General features: G+C 44.3%; 1 protein-coding gene across 2 annotated transcripts in view; it reads right to left on the bottom strand.

Moving 5' to 3' along the window:
• ZNF831 (zinc finger protein 831) overlaps positions 1-20,292 on the bottom strand; it is a 475,412-nt gene that overhangs the window by 420,224 nt on the left and 34,896 nt on the right. For both annotated transcript variants that reach the window (XM_085619460.1, XM_085619461.1), the window contains exon 2: positions 9,758-14,052. In XM_085619460.1, the coding sequence (XP_085475586.1) occupies positions 9,758-14,014 (4,257 nt within the window). In that variant the 5' untranslated portion in view covers positions 14,015-14,052. The remainder of the gene's footprint in view (positions 1-9,757; positions 14,053-20,292) is intronic.

Raw genomic sequence — 20,292 nt, 5'->3', positions numbered from 1 at the left:
CCCTGACTACCATATGCTGCACCATAACTTCCAGTTAATGGCTGGTTATTCGGACCTCCATAACTGGTCTGGCTTCCCATTCCAGTAGGTCCCTTCTCTTAAGGAGCTGTATTTATACTGCAGAGCCTGCCATCACCCCTCCTTGTGTTGACTACTCCAAGCTCCATTCAACAAAAACAGAAGTCTACATCTGCTTAAGAAAGGCCCGATCAGTGCAATTTATTTATTTTTGAGTGTTATATAGCGCTGGCTAGACCCAAGGGTATCAGAGCACTTTCAATATTTTAAATAATATTGCACTTGGAAATCGGTGCATTGCCTCCATATTATAATTGTTATGATTACTTGACCAGTGTATAGGGCACTGAGCCTCAAATATTTTTTTCCTGCAGTTTTTATATTGCGCAAATTCAACCCGAAGGTATTGGAGCACTTTACATGAACTTCAGTTACATTACACAAGGATACATTCATTTTTTGGTAGCCATAGGGAGATTAAGCGATTTTCCCAGAATTACAGGATGTTGAGCCGATACCGAGACTCGAACCTGGTTCCCTAGTTCCAAAGTCAGCCGCTCTGACCCTTACACCACATCCTCTAATGCTGCTTTGCTTCGTAGTGCTCAAGTCCCAGTTGTTACCCAGCATTGTGATATGCGCACAACACTAACTAACACTAACAGCACTAGAAAGGCAGAAAACCTCTGACTGTTTTTTAAACTAGTGCATAAGAGAACAACAAATTGAAATGGTCAAGACATTAGAGAGTACACCAGAGAATGAGCCCCAATCACCTGTAGGACAAAGTCAGGGCGGCCATATTGCTGCTCTGCAAATGCGCCTCCCAAGAGGCTGCTATACCCCTGGCCCTTGTCCCAAGTCTCGCTGTGTAGAAGATTTAATCAGCACAAGTCCCTTGTTCTCCTCTGGTAGTGGTCGAGGAGCGGGCATGCTTGGGGGCATCAGCAAGGTGGTTCGGCTCATGTTGCCTAAACACAGAACTCAGGGATCCCAAGAGACCTTTGGCCAGACTCAGATCAACTCTGATTACTCTCCAGCAAACAGTCCACTCCCCCACTTTTATGAGGTGCAGCTCTTCCAGGCTCAACAGCTTGACTTCTCCTTCCCCAGGCAGTCAGCTCCCGCAGGGCCCGACACATTTTTTACCCTCCTCAGCAGCTCAGAGATATTCCAAGGCCCAAAGCTCTGCCTGTAAGATTTGCAGACTTCAGGTGATGTCACCTTACCTCTGCGAGATTGGCCCTCTGACTACAACTGCCATATTGTGCCAAGTAAAACTATGGGCAATCCATAACAGATCCCACCGATTTCAGCAGTCTCACACTCACATCCACAGAGTCCTTCTATCAAGCATGCATTACAAAACACACACTCGACATGGACTCTCATGAATCAGAGAAAAAGGCCTGTTCAGATCTAGAATTATTTAAATGACATGGGCAGCAGTCCAGTATCAAGAAGAGGGCACAGTTGTGCAACGCCTATTGGGCTGAATGGGCTTCAGCACCCCCTCCCCCCCGTCGTGTGTCTCAGGCCGGGCTAATGTAGCTTGAGCTGCTGTGGGCCCGGCTGGGCAGTGTCTGGAGTCTTATCTCCGTCACGCCCGAGTTTTTCACAGGTCTTTAAAGACCATTTGGATATTTACATACCTTTGTAAACTAGTTACCGAGGCTTAGTTTTCTTTCTGGTTCCAGTACCTTCTGGGCCACCACTCTGCCTATTCCTTACATTGTATTTTACATTTACTGCCATAGTGTGAGAATGCATTTCATGAAAAGGGTTATAAAGTAGGGTTGCCAAAAGAAAAATAACAGCCATATGTTGTTTAAAGAGCCTGAAAAGTAGGGTTGCCAAAAGAAAAATGCCATGTTTAAAGAGCCTGCAAAAACCTCGTCTTGACACTAAATAGTGTTATAAATAAAAAAGTATGTATTCATTTGTAATGTGACTTCTCTGTCATTGTTCCCTTCAATTATTAGTCATGGATCATTCAGGCAGCCCTAGAACACAATTAAAAGTGCTTCCTTTAGGTGACTGCTTATTTTTGTACCGTCTGGGACATCAAATTAATAAACTGGCAACCCTAATCATAAGACTGGAAGTTTGTTGCAGGATCAGCACATTATTTATTTCCTATCCATCGATCCCTGATTAATGCCATAATAGCAGGGCTTTAAGTTGGCCGGGTCCTGCCGGCGCTCAGCATTAGCAGTTCTTAAAAGCAGGTGCCGAGACGGGTCCCTATCGGGCTCTCCATTTTCACCCTCACACTCAGACTGGAAAAAAAATCTTAAATCTGGAGCAGTTCACTGTTTTGATGTAACATTTATGTTGTTTGCATTTCTGTATTGTTAAACTTGAAGTGTTTTACATGAGCACCAACAAGGATATCTTCATTTATTTTTTGGTAGGCACGGACGATTAAGTGATTTGCCCAGAAACACAGGATGTTGAGCTGACGCTGAGTCTCCAACCTGCTTCCTCAGCTCCAAAGTTGGCAGCTCTAGCCCTTACGCCACAATCTCTTGCACAAGAACTAAAGCATTTTCAATATTATATACAATGAAGCAATAGTTGTATGTATGCATGTAGTATATTTATCTTATGCAACTAACAATCTTTGACAAAGCCAATAGTCCTGGCTTGTTGAAGGTGTAATGTTACTTATGTGGAGGCACTAACAGAAGCAGCGAAATACCAGTTGGGTGGCACATTATGCTGAGCACAGATTTTTTGCATAAATGTTTTAAGCCATGCCCTTAATTATATCGCCCCTTTGAGAGACCCCCTGTAGGAAGCTGGCTCTGTATATACGATACCAAAATGAGTTATAGTGGCCACAGATTCCAGTGGAACCCCAAAGGTAGGCAGAGGTAAAAGTAGTTGCACCTTATTCTCTATTTGTGGTGGTGTGGGCGAGCAGTAAGGCTTTATCAGAGGGTAGTGTTAAGCATTTATTGTACACACTCAGGCAAGAGATGATGTGTCTGAACTCAGACCAATTTGTTTGTATAACAATATTATTTAGTTATTTTAATTCTAAAACCAAACCAGACCTGGTGCAAGTAAGTGAAATAATACTTTGCAAAATCTTATCCAGTGATTTACAGTTGAATGCAGGTTCAAATGCAGATGGTTGATTTAAAGGTAAGTCAACGGTTCAAAATTACTTTTCAGTTACTTTACAGATTACTGTGCACGTTGCTTTTTAGATTACTTTTTACGTTACTTTTGCTACTCAGTGTGATATGCCTAGATATCACACTCAGACATTTCCTAGACAAAAGGTAACACATATGCAGTTTTCAGTGTTTCATACTAACCAACTCCACACTTTTTCAAGGAAAAGCAGTCAATGCAATCCTATCGGAGGAAATTAAGTTATCGGTTTGCAGGTAAGTACTGGTTTGTGGGAGTTGATATTCTGGGGTTATCTCCTTGTGTTATCTCTTTGTGTTTGCTTTGTTTGCCCTAAATTGGCAGGGTATGCCCAGACATGGGTCCCTTGCTCACTTTGCCACTGGATTCAAGCTAGCCTGGATGATATGGGGTGTTACACCGAAACCGGTCCCAGGATGCTTGCTTCCAGTCCAGGGAAGACATGCCTTGGCAGTTCGGGCTGGACTGTTCCCATGAGGCACAGGGTCAAGACTCCTTTGCATATAGCTGTGTCTGAACTAGGGTGGCAAAGTGAGCTAAAGAACACTGATGGACCCAACCCAGACCTGGGACTGGGCGTGAGTGTCTGAAAAGTTTCAGCACTCCGTCTATCATCTCCTTGTGTGTGCTTTGTTCACCCTAAGTTGGCAGGGTATGCCCAGACATGGGTCCCTTGCTCACTTTGCCACTGGATTCAAGCTAGCCTGGCTGATGAGGGGTGTTACCCCAAAACTGGTCCCAGGATGCTAGTTTCTGGTCCAGGGAAGACATGGCTTGGCAGTCCGGGCTGGATTGTTCCCATGCGGCACAGGGTCAAGACTGATTTGCATATAGCTGTGTCTGAACTGGGGTGGCGTAGTGAGCTAAAGAACGATAATGGATTCAAACCAGATCTATGACTGGGGGTGAGTGTCTGAAAAGTGTCAGCACTTCAGCCATCATCTCCTTGTGTTTATTCTGGGGTTAGAACCAGGCTTCCCCCAAGGTCGAGGATGCACTCTCAGAACACCCTCAGCTGCACTAGAGGGGCCGGGTGCAGAGTGCTGAGGCCCAGTGTTATCCAATGGGGATAAGGTGCCTCTGGTTGGTGGCTGATCACAAGCAGGCCACAAGGTTGTGGAAGCAGAGCGCCAGGTGTTAGGCTCAGGGCAAAGGGGGGTCTGAGTTAGCACACAAGATGCACCCACAGCGGCACAGGGGCGGCCGGGTGCAGGGTGATGTTTTGGTGTCGGGTCCCCTGCTGTTTTCAATGGGGATTGCCGGTTTAGGTTTTTGGCTAAAGGCTCAGTCCAGGAAGACTTCCGGGAGGAACCAACAGCTGGGCAGGTAAGTTGAGTTACTCTGGGACATAGGTGCACCTCGGGTTCTCTTCTTCAGGGCACAGGGGGGCTGGATGCAGGGTTGTCTTTTGAGGTCGGATTCCACCTTACCGGGCCACTCGCGGTTGGTGGGTCTCTGTGCAGAGGCTGTAGGGGACATCGGGGAGTCCTGAAGGGGCAACCCAAAGTGGACTCAGATTCTAGAGCGCTGGGAGACCTCTTTGGGACCAGTGGGCCACCCAGATTCAGGCCGTAGGCATTGGATGCAGTGGTGGTTCCACACGTCGTTCTTTTTTGTCCTCAGCAGGCTCAGAGTCTGTCTTGGGAGTTTCTTTTGAATAGAGCTGCTGTTCACAGTAGATGCGGTCTTTGTTGAAGGCAGTCAGTCCTCTCAAGGGTTCTGGAGTTCACTGGCTGCAGGACAAGGTGACTTTTGGCACAGGATCTCAGGAAACTGCAGACAGGTTGGTAGGGCTGGGGCCGAGTCAGTTCTTCTCTGCAGTCTCCTCTCCTGGGCATCTTCTTTCATCCTTCTTCTTCTTAGGTTGCAGGAATCTGTCTTCTTAGTTCAGGGCAGCCCCCTAAATACTGAATTTAGGAAATGTTTTAGGGGTCTCGAGGTCAGTAGCCAATGGGCTACTGACCCTAGGGTGACTACACCCTTGGTGTGTTCACCCCATGTGGGGGAGTGGGCACAATCCCTAATCCTGATTGTTGAGTGCCTGCCATCTGCAAGATGGCGAGCACTGAAGAGTGGGCTTCACCTCGCCTCCCCCACCCGAGGAATGGGATTGGCAGAGATAGGCACTTTTTTCTGGGCTGTGCTAATTTTTCCCGCCTGTCTTCCCATCGAACAGGAGGGGAGACAGGAAGGGGGCCTGCTCCTGATAGCAGGCGAGGCTGGGGGTCACATTACAAAGGCGGCTAGGCCTCTGAAGCTCCCCTGCCACAGATGGCTCTTCCAGGCCTGGGGGAGGTGTGACCACCTCCGCCCCAGAAAGGCTTTGTTTCTGGACTCAGGAAGCAAAGGCTCCCACCCCAGGGGTCCAGAAACATGTCTTGTGGTTGCAGGCTGGTGTGTACCAGTCAGGGAACCCACCAGAGGTTGGTCGTTTTTCAGGGGGCATCTCTAAGATGCCCTCTGAGTGCACTGTATAATAAATCCCACACTGGCATCAGTGTGGGTTTATTATGCTGAGACGTTTGCTACCAAACTTCCCAGAATTGTGTAATGCCATTATGGTGCTGTGGAGATCCTAATGACAAACTCCCAGACCATATACTCTTTATTGCTTTACTGCACTTACAATGTCCAAAAATGGACTTAGACACTGTAGGGGTACAGTGCTCATGCAACTGTACCCAAACCAGTGGTATTGTGCACCCAGCTAGAGAGGTGTCTTACCTATACCATAGGCAGTGGGTTGCAGGCATGGCACACAGGAATTTGTGCCATGTCGACTCTTCACTTTTCTCTGCACCAATATACGCAGCCTGCAATGGCAGTGTGTGTGTGTTAAGGCACAGGACCTCAAAGGGTGACACAATATGTACTGCAGCCCTTAGAGCCTTCCCTGGTCACAGTGCCCTTGGTACCCATGGTACCTTTTACAAGGGACGTACATGTGGCCAGAGAGGTGCCAATTGGGGGTGCAAAGGTACAGTTTTGGGAAAGAACACAGGCCCTGGGAACCTGATTGGCAGGGACCCAAGGCACATCAAGTCAAAGTGCATCAGAAATTTAGCAAAAAGTGGGGGGGGTTACTGCAAAAGAAACCCAGCTTCCTACACTCCCCAGTTTTTTCATCCCACTTATAGCTCTGAATAATAGCAATAGTTTCATTTATATCTGAAACTCTATGCAGCTGTCAATAGCATGCTTAGTTACTTCAAGTGTCTGGGAATGCATCCTGCATTCAGAAAACTCACTCCTCATTCTTGCCCTTCACTTTCACGCTCACCCTGCACTCACAGCGATCACAATGCACTCACACTGATCACCATGCACTCACACCATTCACCCGCTCAACCTGCACTCACAGTGATCACTCTGCACTCATAATGCACTTGTGCTGTTCACCCTGTACCTCACCCTGTAATCACACGAACACATTACTCATCCGCACTCATGTGACACTTCACCCACCTGTCCCCCCCACTGCTCATTCTGCAATCTCACTCAAACAAGCCCATCATTAACCATGCATTTATTCATCCCACACTGCACTTACATCCACACCATATGATCACCTCACTCACCCTGCAGTCACTCCTCTTATCCTACTCTCACACTGTCGCACCGCTCACCGTGCACTCACATGGGCACTCCTGCCACCCACACAGTGCAGAGGATTAATGTGCCTGCTACAAAGAATGTGTACCATGCAGATTACAGAAATGAGTGTTAGTGTACTATGGGTAGAGCTATATAAAATGTAATGTTTGTCTTAAAGGTGCTATAGAGAGATGAGGTGCATTGTTGGTGAGTAGTACTGAGGGAATTCATGGGAAAGGAGGAAATGGGGGAGGGGGCGCCCCAAAAAGATGTTGCACCGTGTGCGACCAGTGCTAGGGTCAGCCCTGGCTTAGAGTGTTAGCCCCCCCCACCCGAAGTTCGGGTCTAGTTGCGCCCTTGGTTGTGCACCCCTTCAGGTCTCAAAACCAGGATCTGGACCATAGAGTCAAAAGTCTCAGTGTGCTCGTTGGTATAGAGTGTGAACTTGGCCACAAAGAGTCACCATATAAGATATCACATGCAGGTGGGTAACCCAGTGCAGGGGTACTCGTCTGTTTACCGGGCAGAGGACATTCCTGTTCCAACAATTACATTACTCAGATTCCACAGGAAATATATGATGGCCTGTATTTTCTAGCATGGAGACACTGCTGGTACATCCTGATGTACACTACAGCAGGGCTCTCAGGAATCTCCAAGTCATGAGAGTGACTTATAGCCAATTCAGATTTTTCAGTCAACAGCACTAAGCATAATGGAATGTGTGTTTAGCTTATTTGGCTGATTAGGAGTGGGTGCAAGTCAATCATGACATCTATAGTGTTAAAATGTTGACAATGTTTGGTTCCCGCAGATCACTCATGCCTTCTTTAGCCACAGAACTCAAATAAGGGGCTTATATGAGGAGTCCTGTTGTGTGTATTAAGGACAAAGACAGGAAGATCAGAGAGGAGTAGTTTATTGGAAAAGTGAGTCATTTCCCTAACAGGTCAATAAATGATAAAATCCAGCAGAGATGCACAACAGGAGACTGGCTGTGCCCTGAAACATTTTAGCTGTTAAGCAATAAAAAAAAAATCTCCAGAATCACATTTCACTGAACTACAGCAGACCAACCTCCCTTTGAGAGGCACATAAAACAGGAAAACTCCCTGCTGCTGCCTCCTCGTTATCCTATTCCCAGTCTGTATACAACAAAAGGAGTGTGCATACTTCTGCTTACCGAGTCCCCGCCCCTTCCAAATCTGGGCCCTCTCAAGTGTCCCTCAGCCCCTGATGATCTGTGACTCCAGTACAGAGGCGTCTCCATCGCCCCTCCAATTTTTAGATCTGTATTTATGGTGTAGCTGTCACCAGACCTTATGTGCTCAAGTTGAAAAGGAACTTTCAGGAGTACTATAGAAAGGGGCTTTTGCCCCGCCCACATGTTGGTAGACAGGAGTACATGTTTTGATGGGACAGAGATTTGTGCTTCCACGAAAAAAGTGTTTCGCCTCCATGTAGCTGAAATTATTTTGTGTGTTTATTCAGCTGCCTCAGCCAGCAGCCAGCAGCAGTAGGGCTTTCTTGCCCACAAAAAGGCTCTGGTAAGGTACCCAAATAAAAATGGATTCCCTCAAGTGTGTCAGTTAAACTTAATTAAAACTTCTGATACATGTCTTGCAATTTTTTTATTCAAAGGATTTCTTGTAAAGTGTAGCAGGGTAGAGCCTTTATCAGGACTTGAAATAACATAATAATATAATAACATAATAATATATCATATGTCACCCAAAACATTATTTGCCTAAAAGAAATGGAAAAACATCGTCAATCACTCGAAATATAAATATAGTATTTGCGTACATAAATCATAGAATCGATTAGAAAATTAGCAAAACATATATCTTGATAGTCTGACACAAGTTTATAATTCATGTAGAGAAACCTCTTCAAAGTAGTTGCCAGAAAATCCTAGAGACTAAAAATATTTTGAGAGGATTCTATATTCATGTGAACTGTAGTAACCCCTTCTCCCTACTTTTTATTATGCGCACCACGTATAAAACGCGCGTAACCTTTTTAAAAAACCCTTTGGAATGATTTCTAATATTGATAAAGTCTCTGTGAGTAATTACTAAGAACCGAAACCTGTGTCGACTCGGCCATCGTTCCAGACGTTTTTCCATGACGCAAAGTTTTTATTTGTTCAGAGACCTATACTGGTTCTTTAACCCTTTAATAGATTGCACAACTGTTTTTTTCTTTTTCTTGGCTACGAAGGTGACAAAATGATGAGATGCTGCATACCCCCCACCAGCTGAATTCTCTCATCTACATGGTGAAAGACACCGGACACATGCCAGGCTGGGATTCCTGGTCCAGCTGAACTAAAATGCACATAATAATATCCCACCACAAGTCTGCCTGGACATGGATGGACACACACAAAACACACAGAAAAGTACATAAGAAGCACTGATAAGTAACAATATTTTGATAAATAAATTTTTTGGACAATAACAAACAAAACAATCCCTACTTTGTCCAAGAATCAGTACAGCCTTCTCATAATTTTTTTTCTATTTTTTGTTCTGCTATAATTATTTGTGTAGAATATTTTACACCTATCAAAGATTGCTATTGAGTTTAATTAATAAACCTGAGGGTACCCCCCAGCACCCCCCGCTTTTGGTGCAAAGTAGCAATAAACCATGATATGCCTTTTTCAATCTACCGCACAGGCAATTTATGAAAAAATACCCTTTGTAATTTAGGTAACTTACTAAGGCACCATGGTGCTAATTTGATTAGGACAGTTACTTAGCAAATTGTGGTCCAATATGTTAGAATAAAACATGTTGGCGGCTGAAAATGTCAACTGGGATTTTTAGCTGGAATAGTAGGGAGGCATCTTCAATTTCAGATTGACTTGCTTGGGGAACTTTTTTTTAATCAAAAGTTAAGTGGACAATCAAAATAATTTGGGTGTAAATATTGTTGTTTTCTGACTGACACGCAGAGTGAAACAGGCCGTCGTTACCTTAAGTCGCTGCTCCGGGCTCTCCGCTAATGACTCCTGGTCCTTCATGATATTGGTCGTTGTGGAACTGTTGGCCGAGTAAGTTATCGTGTTGACTGTATTGAGGGCTGATACTCTGCAGCTTGAACTGGGATTTTCCACAGTTGATTGGTCCAGGCACGAATGTGGTGAGAAGCATAATGGAATGTTCTCTTTCTTCTGTTCCACTGTGCAGGGCAGGTATCTGGAAAGGCAACACCATGTCATGTGGACATCTGTGTTCAGAGATGGAAAATTGATGTTGGCTGTTGTAGAACCCTTGCCTGAGTAGATGCTTGTACTTTTTTTGGACAAGACAGGCCCACAACACTGCAGCATAGTGAACGTGTGGGAAATAGATTCCCCGGCAGGATGGCAGGGCTCAAGAACATTGCCTGCTGGGATCTTGGCATGTCCACTTGAGTTGAGTGGAATTTGAGGTCGGCGATGAATGCTGCCTGTGCACGGAGTATATGAATTACATGTACCCGCTGGCTCTTCCTGCTTGCCTCCTGGTGGCTTTCCTGAACACAAATAAGATGGTGCCAAATTTAGGCAGTTTCCTGTAAGGAGACAGTGTGTTAGTTCATACTTCCTTTCGTGATTTGTTGATAACAGAACTGTACCTTTGTCAACTGATCTCCATGGTAAAGTCTGATTGCCTTTCAGAACTGCTTGGTCGGTGTTTGTTTTGGAACATTTCGCCACACATTTTGTTTCCCCAGACCCTCCGTACTGTGAGTCTGTCACTTTGGTCTTGTCCGGGTAAGTGTTGTTTTTGCCATAACTGGTGTTTGCCATGCAGGTAATGATGCTCATGGCCAATGAGTTGCTTGGAAAGCCAGCTAGGAAAGTTCCCCTCTCAGCTATAGGACTGACAATCACCGACTGCTCGGTGTGTTTAGGTGGAAATCCAGATGATGGGGACAGCTTGATTGACTCGTTCATGGTGTTCAACGAGGACCCAGTGACTGAGACTGAAAGAGCATGACTAACATTTCCCTTATCTCTTCCTGGTGTACACAACAATTCTACTGCAGGCAGTTTAAGTAGGTATTTTGGAGAAAATGCACATTGTTTAAGAGCGGCTGACTGCACCACACCTGGCTGAGGACTGGGTGGTGTGCAAACAAGAGCTTGCAAGTTATGCTCTCTCCCGACAGTGCCGGCTGAGTGTTTCAATTCAGAAGGTGTCTGAGGATTTTGATGCTTTTCCAAAATCGAGCTCGGTTCCATTGTGGCATCGGAATGCTGAGATAGGAAATGCAATGTTGACTTCAGCCTACCTGCTGCATCTTGAGAAGCCTTGGTGTACTCTTGAAGTGGTGAATCACTGGCTTGGCTGTATGTCTTCGAGAAGGCCATGCCATTGACACACCGAGTGATGCCATCTTTGTTTCCCTCTTCAGGGTAATGTGAATGTTCCAATGGGCTCGAAATAGCATACAAGCGTGCCTCTGCAATTGTGTCACTAGAATCTCCATGTGTTGCTTTACTGGCACTGGAATGGGAGTGTAACTGATTTCTTTGTCCCAAATTCTCAACTTTGACCTTCTTCCTCTCCGATGGTAGCTTTCCACCTTCTTTAAAGGGCTCAACACTGCTTTTTCCACCATATTCACTTTCCTCTAGTCTACAAATAGTTTGTACATATTGGCTAAAAGCTTTGTGGCTGGTGTCTCCATTACTGGATGTTCTGCTTGCATGGTCTAGTCCAGGGGTAAATGGTGCATCCAAACCTGCCAGGCTGGCATGTTGCACATTAGGGTGTGGTTGAGCTATATTTACTGGCGTTGTCAAGTTTGTTGTTGATTGACTTGTTACCGGCTGAGGTGTCTTGGGTCTGCCAATGTTTAGGGTGGGAGCACCTACACTCAAGCTTTCACTGAAGCCCGGTGAGGCTCGGCAGCTTTGCCCTTGGATTGAGACTGTTTTGTTCCATCCTACCTTGTGAGCAGGATCATGAGGTGGAGAGATCACCGAAAGGTTCCTAAAGCTGCCATGGCCAGTCCACTGCGAAGTCTCTCTCTCATTTTGAGTACAAAGGTGTGGTTGTCCAGCCTTCTGTGAACCTCCCAAAGAAGATGTGGCAGGGACTTTGGGATCAGCCTGTGAACTAAATCCACCATGACTGCTCTCCACTTGTAATTGTGAAACAAGACTTGTTAGGTCATTTAGGTGACTTTCTTTATTATCTCTTCTCTTTTTAGCTTTTTCATGGTTGTTTTTCTGATACATTTTTTTGAATGTTTCGTCTCCATACATTTGCCACTTTTCCTGCGAAAACATCTTCAGCTTCTTCCGACTGTTTTTCTTGCTGATTGTAGGGCATTGGGTGGCAGATCCCAGCTTACCAGTCCTGCCTTCTTTGCTATCCTCAGCTGGGGAGTAGTCAGTAGTTTGACTTGATGGCAAATGATCCACTGCACTTTGCCTAACAAGTGCCCGAGGGTGACTGTTGCGGCAATCCAATAAGCTGGTAGCAAACTGACCGCCATGCAGCAAACTTGAGAAGCTTGCATCCAAGGGTTGGTTTTGCAGGAAATGAAACTTGGAGTTACCCATTTGCTCTCGTAAGTTTCTTGTACTTTCCACAAATGGCAGCGAGTTACTCCGCGTCACTGGCACACAGTCAATTGTCGTGGAGAACTGGGTGGGAACTGAATGGAAAAAGAGTGGCTTGCTTTTTTCTAAGGGGGTACAGGTAGACTTGGCCGAGCAGAGTGAGTAATTGTTTTTCCTGTTGGTGCCAAGAGACTTGATGTCAAAGTGAAAAGAATCTTTGTACGTGTACGGCATTGGCAGGTCAATGCTGCCTTGTTTGGACAGTGCTGTTTTACGAGGCCTCACGTTGTCGAGTTCTGTGTCGTCCACTACAGCTTTGTTCCGAGAGATCAGTTTTGAGATGTGCTCTTCCAGCTGCTTCTTCTCCAGTGGGAAGCTGGATGTTTTCTCGGTGTGTTGCACCTGCAGCAGGTTGAGGCCTGTGTCCTCAGGACCGCTGTCATTTTGCTCCTGCTCCTCAGCCTCACTGCTCTGCTCACAAAGACTGTGCAGTGGGCTGGAGGGCCAGTTCTGCTGGTCCATGCTGTCTGAGTGAGAGAGATAGCCGGAGTCCGTGCTCTCACATTTTTTGAGTTTGCGCTCTGAAGCCGGACATTCCAATGTCTTCTCAGAATAGGTTACTTGTTGCCTTTGCGGCTGAGCCTGTCTAGTTACGGTAGAGAATCTTTGTTCCTGTAGCTTTTTTGGAACATAAGGAATTGGTGTAACAGCGGCTATGGACTGCATGATCTGTGGGTCTACTGAAGACTCTCTGGGGTTGACGTTGTCCAAACAGGCAGTAGTGCCCTTGATCTTTGTGTTTGAAGGCATAACCTGTGTACACTCTGGTACCGGTGATGTATCTGCTGTGGATAATGTATCGTCCATCTCTGGACATATGTCGTCAACGTGCAAGTCTTTGCTTTCATTGAGACAACCACATTTTTCATTGAGATGGCTGAGTCTTTCATTAAGATAGCTCCCTTTTTCACTAAGATGGCTGACTTTTTCAGGAACATGCCCACTGATCTGTGTAAAATGTTGCTCTCCTTTGACTTCCAACACCTTCTCACTCTCCTCAAGGATGTTGCTGTCTGACTCTGAAGATAGCCTGGCATTGTTGACGTGTGTCTGAGTTCTCCTGTGTTTGTACAGATTGCTCTGTGTTTTGAATGCTATTCCACAGGTGGTGCACGGGAAGGGCCTCTCTCCAGTATGGGAGCGGATGTGTTTCTCAAGCACACTCGGTTTGAAGCAATCCCGGCCACAGTGCCTACAAATGTACTTTCCGGCATTTTTGGATTTCCCAGGGCTCCCATTGCTCGAACCTGAGCACCCAGGTGACAAAATCGGCAAAGCGCCTACAATGTTCAAGGTCAAAGTCTGTCCTTGTTGTTTCTGGATTAGCGCAGGAGCCAAATCAATTTTCTCTGAATGCACAATGGGATTTAGAATCATGGGCATGCTACAACTGTCCACACTGAAATCTTTGCCTCCTGTCGCGTGCTGCTCTGGTGACTTAAATAGGTGGTAGAGAGGCACAGGTAGGGCATTCAGGTACAATTTCTGGGACTCAAACCCAGAAGCTTGGGAAGGATGTGATAAACTCTGGGTGGTGGGACTTCGTAGGCAGGAGAGAACATCTGACCGATGGGAGACTTGTTGGGTGACGTAGGCATAGCTTGGTGGCTCCATCTCAAAGTCTGATCATCTTCATGCACATGTTTAGTTATCTGCAGGAAATAAGCGGAACAGGTCATTCAAGAAAGCATTCCTTTTATTCATACACACACAAAATCACACACACACACAAATACTGAAGCATCAGAATTGCCTAGTTTTTGTCTCATCAGCTTGACAAGTCGCCACTATTGACGAACAGCAGTGTCCAAAAGAGCACTAAAGAGATTGTTGTGGCACCAATAGTTTGTTTTGTGCATTATGAATTCTTTGAAGTGTTTTTTTTTTCAAAACATATTTTATTGATTTTATAGACATCAATACGGTATGAGTGTAGGATAAAAGAAATATGGCTAAACATAATTGTAAGCATACAGTGGTAGCATTCCACAGCATATCCGATATCAAGGATGATATACATTTGAATATAAGCAACAACAAAAACCGCATTGTACCAAGCTATAGCCTGCACTTAAGTCCGTGCCCTCATCTCAATTTGCAATGTGCCCCCATGCGGGTGTGTGGTTGCCTGAATTAGTAGCCATATCAGTCGTGTGTACCCGCATCGGGCACCAATAAGGGATCCCCCATGGTATGTGTCTCAAAGGGTAAGTGTCTGTACGCGGCCCACGTTTGAAGTGGTTTTGATTCTATTTACATTAATCACTGCTGTACCTGACCTCTTTGTAATTAAGGAATTCAGAATGCACCCGCTGAATTTGGGAGCTTTAGAGAATTTATAGTAAAAAAAAAAATGTAAATCCGTATTTGTAAAGCGCAAACTACTCACCCTTACGGGTCTCAAGGCACTGGGGGCCGTTGTGGAAATTAAGTGAGCTATTGCCCAGAGTCACATGGTGCTGAGCTGCCACCGGGGATCAAACCGTGAGCCCTGTGCTCTGAAGTCAGCTGCCCTGGACGTTGCACCACACCTCTGTGATACTTTGTTGCCCAATTATTGTGATACTTAATAGCCCGATCAATGTTTTTGCCATACGCTGCCAAGCACTATACTAGATTTTTGCTCAAGGGGTAGACAACCAGATTCATCTGCAGTAACCATACCTAAGTTGTACATTTTGTGAATAGTCATCTAAGATACAAATAACCACACACACACACAAGAGCTGTTTAGATACAGAAGCAAAGAGAATGGACAGCAGAAAATGCACACAAAGCCCATTAAGCCTTCCCTTTACTTCATCTATTCATGTCAAGAAGACCATACCGTTCCATTTGTTCCATGCACATTTTATGAAATTGCATTATCTGTTGTATTTAATGAATGAATGATAACATTTATACAGTGCACACTACCTCAGACGAGGTCTGTTGTGCTTGCATGTGACGCTATGGTGGCTTCCTGTAATTGTGAAGTTGCTCCTCATACATTGTGAAAATATATAGCTTACATTACTTGTGCTCTTCCCACTCCTCAGCCCCATGGAGTGACTTAAAGTTGTACTCTTGTGATAAAAAACTATTCACTTGTTGCTTGCTTATTTTCCATCAAGAAGTGTTTTTTTAAGAGGGCTCACATGTGAACAGTGAACAGGGACCAGAATTCATTCCAAAACTCAGAATCAGGGCCTACGTATTATACCTCTTGATTTCAAAGGGCTAGATAGATCAGTGAGATGAGCATCTGCGTTGAGAATCTGTTTGTAACCTGCAGATTGCACTTCTGAATCCCATCCAGCTAAAATCAGGGTTTCATGCTTCCTTGGTTTTTTAAATTGCTTTCATTGAGCTGAATAATTACACTTATTATTGAAACGTAGAGAAGTAATTGCGTTTGTTTGTGCACTATATAAATGTTCGACATTAATATTATGTTTTTGTAACTATGCTATTCTTTTGTATACATATATTTTAGAGTCTTCTATTGGAATTGTTCATATAAAGCATTTTAAGTTAAAATTGTGTCACTTAAATAAAATGTGTGAGAAATACTGGGACCTCTACTGATGATGTTGTGTTTCTATCAGCATGACAAATTAACTACCGGTCTTTTTGTGGCGCATGACACAAATATCGATTAAAAAATATTGTGTGAAATTAATATCATGTCAAATTATCACTACATAAATATCAGGGAACAGAATATTGAAGTTAAGAATAACGTTTTTCTGTATATTACATTGTTTTTCAGAATATTGTTGAATTTAATATAGTTTACTTTAATATAATTGTAATAAATGTAATTTTGAAATAATTTAAAATACACTTATAAGTTTAACTGTATGTGTTATTTAATTAGCAATTTATAATGCAGTAGTGGGTTATTGGCTTTGTTCTGTGATAGGGTGGCAACTTAATTCGATTATAATTTATTGCTTATAATGTACATTTAATTTTTTTATGTAAATTAAGTATTTCATTAGTGATTAGTTATGCAAGTAGCTAATTAATTGTTGTTTTTTTAAAGTTTCATTTGAGAATTTAATTTCTATTATATTTTTCAATTGTTTAATTAGTAATTGTTATTTATTTGAAAAGGTTTGCCATCTTGTGATATGCACTCCCAGGAGGTAAGCAGACTCAGGAACTGAAATGTTAAAACACACAGTTTAATGCGACGCGTTTCATGCTTACGCCCTTCTTCAAAGCCAACTGCTCTCCAGGATGGCCAAACATTACTGCCAGCAATTTCGCTCCATTTATTCAAGTCATGCCCCAAGTGGACCAGCAAATCATATTGCCCGCAAAGCATGATGGGCCTGGTAGTTCCTTATCCATGTGGGTCTGTTTGTAGCCATCACTGGTTTTCAAAGTTCTTTAAATGGTGCTTTAAAACAAGGAAACACAGCTCTCTTTACAGGCCGCTCCTCCTGTTCCACTCGCAGTCATCTTGTGAGATGCACTCCCAGGAAGTAAGCAGACTCAGGAACTGAATTGTTAAAACACACTGACCAGCAGTTTAATGCAACGCGATTCAGGCTTACGCCCTTCTTCAAAGCCAACTGCTCTCCAGGACGGCCAAACATGTTTTTCAAAGTTCTTTAAATGGTGCTTGGGGTGCCCACTTGGGGCGTGACTTGAATAAATGGAGGGAAATTGCTGGCAGTAATGTTTGGCCGTCCTGGAGAGCAGTTGGCTTTGAAGAAGGGCGTAAGCCTGAAATGTGTTGCATTAAACTGCTGGTCAGTGTGTTTTAACATTTCAGTTCCTGAGTCTGCTTACTTCCTCGGAGTGCATCTCACAAGACGGCAAACCTTTTCAAATAGTAATTGTTATTGAAGTAGGGGATTGTTGGGTGTGTAGGAGAATAGAGTGGAAAGTTATTTTAATTAGAAATGTTTTTAAATTTATCATTTACGTTATTTAAATATGTAATCGCTAATTAAATATGCATTAATTTGATTGATTATTCATTATTTAAATGAACTTTTTTATTTGATTTTTATTAATTGAGTGATAAGTCTATATATTAATAATCTTTCAAAATATATGTATATCTATCATATTACCTTTTAAGTAGTATTTTAATTTTATTAATGTTTTTTTTTAATGTGTGTATGTTTTAGATAATTGAGAGGAAAGTGAATGAATTATAATTTATTCAAGTTTAGTAAATTTACTATATAACTTATTCTGTAGAAATACATATATATATAGATATATATATATATATATAGAGAGAGAGAGAGACAGAGAGACAGAGAGAGAGAGAGAGAGAGAGAGAGGAGAGAGAGAGATGTTTTAATAATTGTTATGTTGCAGATATTTAAATCTTTCATACAAAATGAGTTGGAATGCAATATGTAACCTCTACGAAGTCCAACACTTTCCCTATTGGTGCTAAGATTGCCTAGATTGGGGGAAATAGTAAATCTAATCTGTCTGATGTTCAACACCTTCCCTACTGTTGCTTAAGTTAGAATGGAAAGAATAAATTCCACCCTGCAAAGTGCAACACATTTCTTACCATTGCTGAGATTGGAGGTGGAATGGTACATAAAAAAGGCAATATAGCACAATCCAGAGGCTGATTTAGGGCCTTGCACAATCAGATCAATCAATTAGGCATATGTGAAACAATTCATCACAGACACTAATAATTTGGAACAATTCACATACAATCCCATCAGACCTATAGTCAGCTTCCTGCAAATCCCCCCACAAGGGTTATTCCACAATCCCTCGAAATGCTCTCCACGGGGACCAGATTTTTCCCATTTGCGAGGGCAACCTCTACCACCATATATCCTTTTTTTCTGGTAACATGCACCAGTCCATATTTTTCTTCCAATCATTCACCTACGAGCAATATTCCAATTGCCCTCTCCTAGCCCCAAGGATAACCAGAGCTTACTATATCTGGGTGGGAGATCATCCCCCCTAATATGCAGGATACAGCATTTGGCCGTGCCAGGGACCTCTGCTCCCATCACCTCCCTCATACGTCCCTGAAGCATCAACCAGTAGGGTTGTATCTAGGGACAGGACCACAGCGTATGAAAGAATGCACCCTGCTCCCCACATCCCCGGAGGCAGAGATTCGTGGGGCATCTGCCCATGGCATGTAGGGTCGTCCAGGAATAATAGGAAAGGTGCAGGATACACAGCTGGATTAGATGAAATACTGTTTTAATGGCGATCTCCCTGAAGGCACCCGTGGCCACCTCCCACTCGCCATCCTTGAAGTCCTTCACCTCGGCTTCCCATTTAGTCTTCAGTTTATTCAGGATGTCTGGGGAGCTGTTAATTAATATCTTGTATAAAAGTGAGATGGCCCATTAAGGCAGCGGTTCTGTCAGGATGCGGTCCTCTAAGGGCTAAGAGTCTACGATCAGGGTGTGTTTGAGGACGTGTCAAAGTTGGATTATTTATATATCTCTGTGGGCGCCAGCTCATTTTGCGCTTGCATTTCACTCTGTGTGAGCATGGAGTCTTCTATCCACACATCTCGTAGTGTGGATATACCAATGAGGTTCCATTTAGTAAATCTTGAAGCTTCCCCACCGCTTTTAGGAGTTCACTGGACAATAGGGAGGGGCATTTCCGTTGGTTTTCCCCTTCATCTGAACAAGGTGGTTGCTTCACTCCAGGTTCTCGCCACTGTTTTTGTGTGTGGCAGCAGTAGGCTTGAGGTGGCAGACCTGTAGAGCCCCCCTGATATCCCTCCTGTCCCCAAGTCATTCTCGCCAGCCTCAATTCTGTGTCATCCCACGCGGTGAATGCCAAGTCGTTAACCACCGCTAGCTTAGTAGCTCAGTAATATTTTCCAATGTCAGGCAGGACAAGCCTCCTGCATAAGCTCCACCCATGAACTTTTGTAGAGCTATGCTGGGTGGGGCGGGCCGGTGTCCCAGAGTAATAGGCGGAACAAAGCCTCCGACCTGTTGAAGAAGTCCTCCGATACTCGGTAACATCCCAGCAGGGAGAGCGGCAACTTCTTCCAATGCTGCACATCTGTAGCAAAGCGGTCTAGTATAGGGACCAGGTTTTTCTAATAGAAGAGTTGTGAATCCGCCGTGAGTTAGAATCGCAAGTTGGACATGGGCATGGGGATGTCCTGTACAGGGGTGGGTGTGGAGCTCGTGATCAGGTGCATGAGGGACTTATCCCAGTTAATAGTGTATCCCAAGTATTTCTCTATGTTTTAGAGAATCTGGAACAGTCTGGATATCGTCAGGGGGGATCTGTGACATGAAATAAGATATCATCAGCGTATAAGGAAATACGCTCTTCCCAGGCCTCTCCCCAGTGGTTACCTCGCACTAGGGTGGTCTTGCATGACCCAGGCCACAAGGGGCTCCAGGGCCAGGGCAAATATCAATGGGGATATCTGGCAGCCCTGTCTCATCCCCTGTGTAAAACAAATCTGCGCAACAATGCCCCATTCACCCTGACTTGGGTCATGGGGTCTCGATACAGGAGACGTATCTAGGCTATGGACTTGGGCCCAAATCCCAACCTCTCTCACACACTAAACATGTAGTTCCACCCAAATGTGTCATATGCCATTGAGGTGTCTATTGATAACACAATGGTGGAAATTCTCTCATCCCTTGACCCAGCCAGTACCCCAAAGACAGGTTGACCAGACGTCCCAGATTTCCCCAGACAGTCCTGGTTTTTGGAAGACTGTCCTGGCGTCCCAACACTTTAATTAATTTTAAATAAATGTCCCGGTTTTCAGGACAAGTGTCACCTCATCCTGCAAAACAGAACTGAAACATATGCCTAGCGACACTGACGAGTGAAATAACTCACGTAATTTACCTTTTTGTTTCAGGCAGCACAGGAGGTGGTCAGCTGCATACGCCAAGCAGAGAGGAGGCAAAGTG

This window comes from Triturus cristatus, chromosome 7 (assembly GCF_964204655.1).
Source record: "Triturus cristatus chromosome 7, aTriCri1.1, whole genome shotgun sequence".
In the NCBI taxonomy this organism is placed as follows: domain Eukaryota; kingdom Metazoa; phylum Chordata; class Amphibia; order Caudata; family Salamandridae; genus Triturus; species Triturus cristatus.
The sequence above is the reverse complement of the archived record's forward strand: the minus strand, read 5'-3'. Positions and strand labels throughout refer to the sequence as shown.